General features: G+C 37.6%; 1 protein-coding gene across 1 annotated transcript; it reads right to left on the reverse strand.

Annotated features, from left to right (window-relative positions):
* Positions 1–2,332: 2,332 nt before the first annotated feature.
* nhlh2 (nescient helix loop helix 2) lies at positions 2,333–6,179 on the reverse strand. Its single transcript, XM_088601373.1, has 2 exons — positions 5,517–6,179; positions 2,333–4,197 (listed from the first exon to the last, which is right to left on the reverse strand). The coding sequence occupies exon 2, from the start codon at positions 4,158–4,160 to the stop codon at positions 3,792–3,794; it is 369 nt and encodes a 122-aa protein (XP_088457499.1). The 5' UTR covers positions 4,161–4,197; positions 5,517–6,179; the 3' UTR covers positions 2,333–3,791.
* Positions 6,180–6,457: the final 278 nt, after the last annotated feature.

Here is a 6,457-nt window from a genome sequence, read left to right on the forward strand (position 1 = left end):
CCCTCAAACCACCACAAGTAAAATATTTTCCAGCTATTCCAACGCAAGTGTTATACAAAAACCGTCACAATCCAACACGAACATCACAGATACCGTAAACTGGAGGTAGCTCTTGTCATTGATTTGAAATCCTGTCCATATTACTACATTAGTCTGAATCCTCTTAATCAAGATAGACGGTTTTGAGGACAATGTTTAACTTTCTGTAGAAGTCATGTGTTCGCACTGCACGTGGCTCATTTAAAAATAAAAACCGAACATATAGTGAAAAGGAGCATGAATAATCGTAGAAGAAATAAACGCCAACGATCAAATGAAATGAAAACAAGAACAATAGGAAAAAAAATCTCTTCTGTACATTTAAGGTGTTAAACTTGAGGAGGAAACTTCCGTAACAAACGTAAGAGTTTATGTTGGGAAAGTGATTAGTTGACATTAGATTAGTTACTAAATACTGTACGACGAAGACTGAGGAGTGCGAACCGGGAGATGCAATCTGACGTTTATTCAATGCAGTAGTTAAGACGTACTTGATTTGGTTCTCGCTGTGAATGGAACGCGGTTGCAATACAAACAAGAAAAACATTCTCAGTGTCACACACAGGTTAAAGGAACTGGCTATCTTCTGTTTCTAGCAGAGGCAGTAAAAAAAAGACTTGAGTAAAATCGTGAAGGGTCTTGAGAAAATTAACTCAATAGCCTTCTTTATATTCAACAGAAACAATACATACGCGCTTTAAATTGATTAGAAAGTATTCCTAAATAAAAACGTCGTCATCATCATCTTTACTGTTGTTGTTATGTTATGCAAGGACACAACAGGAAGCTACAAGACTGTCGCATATCTGGGACAAATTGTGAAGCAACGATTTTGAAGTTGATTTCCTGGAAACCTGAAAACAAAAAAAACGCTTGGGTGAGACACTCGAACAAATCATCTATTAACAACCAAATAAGAGAGGTCGTCCATTATTATTACCATACAGCCCAATTAAGAGTAACCATTATTATTGCAAATTATTATGACAGAGGCCTCAACATTCTGGAGATTTAGTAGTAGGGTTTTTGGTGTAGTGGTTCTGTATGGGACTTCTCCCTTTCATCTCACGGATAGTAACAGGTCAGCAGAACTTGTTTTAAGGGTAAACAAACGACGACTTGTTTGCGATAGAAACATATTTATGGGCTTAGGACGTTTATTTAAACACGGTTTATTGTGATTTAAACTTTAATCATTCCTCTTTGTTATGCACTGGAAACATAAGGGACCTTCGTTGGCTTTCGAATACGTACAGTAATTGCGCAGGCAACCAGAGAGTTCCAGCTTCGGTAAATTAATTTTATATTTTAAATGGTCACAGGGACGTGTTACTTCAGGTCCAGCCTTTTCCCTGTTATACTCGGTAATATTGCACGACTGCCATTCTTGCTTATAAATTTCCATCTCTTTTTTTTTCCCACGGGAGGTGACAGACGGCCAGTAATGTGGTTGTCTTGGCTCGTCTGGAGTAACACCTGCCCCCTCTCTGGGGAGAGCACGTTTCATCCAAAGGGGAAGAGTAGCAGACACACGCATACCGAAATCACTCATTCACAGTGACCATCATTTCCATGCCTTTCGACAAAAAGATATTCACCCGTACGCGCCGGAATAACTTCTGAGTACTTGATTTTCACACCCTTTGTAATTATTTAAACGAGATGAAACGCATCCCATTTAAACAGACAGCCGTCAATAACCGGAAAACCTATATCTTTTTTCATAAATCCATTGCCATGCAAGACACCTATCATAGGAAAAAAAATCAGTTATACAGTATTTGAATTAAGTATTTTTAACGACTGTAAATCTAGTAAACTAAAGTTACAAAATTGAATTAAAAGTAGTTTCCACAGATCTGGCTATAGGACGCAGCCCTGGACTCGATTTAACGCTTTAATCTGCGAGATTGGTATTGCAGTACAGCTTGTTTAAAATATAAATCTAAAAGTATCTGAAAGCACGTGTTTCATAGTTGTCTCAAAACTACAGTATATGATACAATTGACAACAACAACAATAAGGAAAAGGAATCAGAGAAAGGATACTCTAAGCACTGAATCACAAATAATTTGTTTTAATTAAACTGTCATAAGTGAATTAGGATTTTGCCTGTATTTCTAAAACGAATGAATGAGGCTGTAACCTCTTAAAACTGTCAGATTGACTGAAGAGCGAATTGTATATTTTGTCTTCCCTGCATGCTATGTGTGGATTAGACCATCTCTCTGTAGTAACTGTAAAAGGACGATAGCTTATTAAGATACAGAAATTAATACAAAAAACAGACAATTACTTTTTTAGATATTTATTTTCAAAACAGCTCACCATTAAGATATGAAAAACTGTGTTCGTTAGAAACCAGCTTATTATAGCTACTTCACTACAAAATATGTGCTATAAAGCAACGAAGACACGATAAAAACCCTGAAAGACAAAAATCTTTGGATAGCAGATATGTCGTTTTTCCTCACTATAAAATCAGTTATTGTATTAAAGAGGTTCACAGCAGAGACACTCACACGTAATTAAAAACAAACTAAAAAAACAACCCACAGACTTAATCGAAAATTCCTATTTTTGGTCGCAGCAAAGGAAAGGCAACCTGGAATTTAACCTTGGTCGAGGGAGCTATATCCCAAGACTTTCAAAACTGAACAGAACGCTCCAGCCGTGTTTGTCGGACTCATAAGATCCAAATCTCAGTCTTGTGCATGACAATTTTGAATGGAGAAAGACTTCATTTTTATTGCCTTTTGGGATCAATGAGTTTTGTGTAATATTAAATTCCAAGCAGCCATCCCCTTAAGACGTTTTTCAGAAAAAAAGCTACGTTTAAACAATGTTGATATCAACAAGTTATCTAAGGGTTCTACCCAGATAGAAGTGCTTATCGTTGCCATGGACAGATGAAAACCCAAAAAAACACTGACATACGATTCAATTTACAACATACTTTCAACATAAAAATAACCACTGACAAGTGCAATAGGAGAGCAAAAATATCACTTTTATACTCCAAAAACACAGACTAAAATATAGATAATTATACATACACATTTAAATGTAAACAACGGGTCATACAAAAGACACGGACTGTAAAAAAATAAAATAAAAACAGCAATATAAATAAATAATATAAATCTAGAAGCAAAAATAATAAATAAATATTAAGGTCACAATTCTGATGTATTTTAAGAAGAAGTGGCACTTAAATATTTTCATTTGTTTTTCCTCTTTTAGGAAATCGTAACTACATATTATTAAGCAGCTATTTCCCCTCTTTCGTCTAAATCGTGTCCATCTTTTGAAATTTACCACTCCGAATGGACTTTTCGTAACTAAAGTCAAAAACGTTACAAATATCTGGGACAAGTTCTAGATGAATTTGTGAAAGAATGTGTCCAAGACCCTGTCTAGAGATCTTTCGTATCCCCTAAATTATTGCATTCTTGTTTCGCTAGTTTAACAACAGATTGTGTTTACAGGTATCGGTTCTTTTTTCATATACCGTGAAATTCTGCTTTTGCTTTGCCGGAGAATTTGGGCTTGGAGTCGACAACAGCAGCGCGCCTTCCTTTCTAATTTCTCTGTAAACACTGCCGCTGTTTCTTAAACGAAAATACTGAAGTTACAATACCGGTGAAGTTGTTCTTATCTTCCACATTTCCATCCTGCGGGAGCCAAATGTACTTTGATTTTTCTTTCTTCTTCGTATTCCGCTTTTTCAAAAGTAAAATTCATAAAGTCACTAAACGTCCAGTACATGGTTGAGATAAGAGATGTAGCAAATGGCTAACCTTAGAATTTCAATCTTGGACAGCTTCTTATCCGGGGGCAGTGTGGGGAGTAACTTTCTCAGTTCAGCAAAAGCCACGTTAAAAGCTTCGACCCGGATCCTCTCTCTTGTGGCGTGTGCCGAGCGGTACTTTGCTGTCGCTCGCCGCCTCCTGCGCTTCTCCTCCCGGCTTAAGGTTTGGGGGGCCAGCGCTCTAGTCTTTCCGTCCCCTTCTCCGGGCTCGTCGGAAACGCACCCGACTTTCATATCGTTCAGTACCGATTCAGCATCGGACTGAGCCCACGGATGGTCGGAGTCGGGTTGGTCAGGGCTCAGCATCATCTTCAGTTTTCTTTTGCTTTATAGTGAGAAAGAATAACTGAAAGGAAAAAAAAACATTTTATTGAATACAGCCCAAGGCTCACATGCGCCTGGCAGCTCATATTGCAATTTATGACGCGCTTCCTATATTGTGAAACAACTGGAATAGCAGATGTCTGTTTCATATAGGCCTATCTTATAAACTGATGCGGATAGGCAATATCAGCCCAGAGACTGAAACATAGCGTCAAATTCGTTCAATAAGACAGTGGAAGTGTTCTCGAACTCAGGGCCCAGATCAATGCAATCATATGATATCATAATATCACACAAAGGCTACGTAAATTTAGATTTGCAACTGTTAATACTCGCGTTGATTACAAGGTACACGTATTTCTTTTATTTAAGAAAATTGATATTTATATTAACAAATTATGAAAAATGTGTTTTAGATTATTATCGGATGACATAACATGTAATGCATTTTATACCCATACTCCTTTCGGCAACACAACAGCTATTGGTAAAGCCAATATTTACTAACATCATGCTAGAACAGGTTTGAATAGAAATGTCAACATCACTACTTTAATGTAATTTAGCAAATGAAAAATACGAGGGAGAGCGACGTGAGAAGGATGTTTCAAATGCGAAAATGTACTTTGCGAACACAGCAACCGACCTCTCAGTTTATACAGAAAACGAAAAAAAATAGCTTTCAAAACTCTCGGGTTTTTCACGCCAAACAAGTCAAAAGAAGCAAAATAACCGAATGCGTATATAAAGAGATAGGCTAAGGATATTTACTTTTGCACTGCAAAAAGTGTTTTATGGAATCCAACTAAATTTAGACGTAGTGATATGTCACTATAAATACCCCTATGGAATAGTGGCTTTTATTATTTTCAGAAACCCATAAAAAACTAAATAATGAATGCATACTGATAATGCCACCATCTGTCACACGTGAGATGAACAAATCTAGCAGGCTCCCAGTCTGACACCACAGCTCTCATCACGAAAATATGCGACTAGAAAATACAAAAGACATGCCCGAGATCAATCTGTTGCACTGAGCAATAGTGCGAAAACAAAGAAACCTGGCTATCACGACTTAAGGCGATGTAGCTAACAATTACACCCGATTATATATCTGGATTCTAAAATTATAAATCAAAGTTTAATGCCAAAGGAATTACATCTGAGGGCGTCATCAAACATTCTATTTTGTTTAACTTTTTCAGGATATATTTTACGCAATTATTTACCATTTTGTCACTGACATAAAGACAATATATAACTTAAAAGAAATCTCCAACAAATTTCGTCATTAAAGACATTACATTCTGCTGCAATTGCTGAACACATTGAACTTACCTTCTTACACTTTTGAACAACTTTGAAAATTGTAGGTCCTTGATGTTTCTCTGTAAGGGTATTCCCACAACAGGGTTGAAAATCAGCAGAAGGACTTGCTTTGGTTTCTGTTACAATAAAACATCATCTCCCATCCTGGGCATCGCCTTTCGTCAATCGCTGCAAAATTAAAACTACAATTTAAGGCCTAAAACGGTAATATTGCTTTATCTTAAACCCGAACTGTTGATTTTGCTTGCGCAATTATTCTGAATGCACGTATGTGTTCCTAAATATTTTTGACATGTAACAAAGGGGGTCTCCTCTAATCTGAAAGCTGCAACTGACTCTGTGTTTGAAGATAACAATCTTGCCCAAGTGGTGGCTCTTGTCTTGTGACCCCAAACAATAGAGATGGCTGTGCTGATATGGTCTGGGGAAAGTGCCGAGATTTCTTCCCGTCTTCTGGCGAAAAATAGTCATCAACGACGCGGAACCAAAGGCACCTCTGCAGTAGAAACGGAAAAAAAAAATCCCTCCTGTGCTGTCGAGCTCGGTTTGTAGAAGGTATGAGACAGGAGATTAAAATGATGCTCCTTATTAAGCGATGCCGGAGTGACGGTGCAGCGGAATAATTTTGTGGAATCGTATTGTCTCTCTCTCTTCCACCCTTGTTTCCCCCACCCCTCCCTCTCGGCACCAATGGAGTGAGCCCAGAGATGGTGTAACTGATAAGGACTGTGAAGGGGATGGATTTTTTTAATAAATTGGTATTTAATGAGAAATCCTATTGGGTAGAAGGGCTGGACACAGAGAGTCTCTTAATTGGGCCTGACATCTGTCACAGTGTGAGACTTTCCTCAATCCAGAACATTTCATCGTATTCCCACTTCCCATAGAAAACACGGACATGTTCATGATAATAATACGAATAACACCAATATTATCGTTTCGACGCTGCC

This window comes from Lepisosteus platostomus, chromosome 2 (genome assembly GCF_059453375.1).
Source record: "Lepisosteus platostomus isolate fLepPlt1 chromosome 2, fLepPlt1.hap1, whole genome shotgun sequence".
Classification (NCBI taxonomy): Eukaryota; Metazoa; Chordata; class Actinopteri; order Semionotiformes; family Lepisosteidae; genus Lepisosteus; species Lepisosteus platostomus.

Bases quoted from the DNA above. Each gene is read 5' to 3' on its own strand.
- nhlh2 (XM_088601373.1), bottom strand. From the start codon at position 4,160: ATGATGCTGAGCCCTGACCAACCCGACTCCGACCATCCGTGGGCTCAG.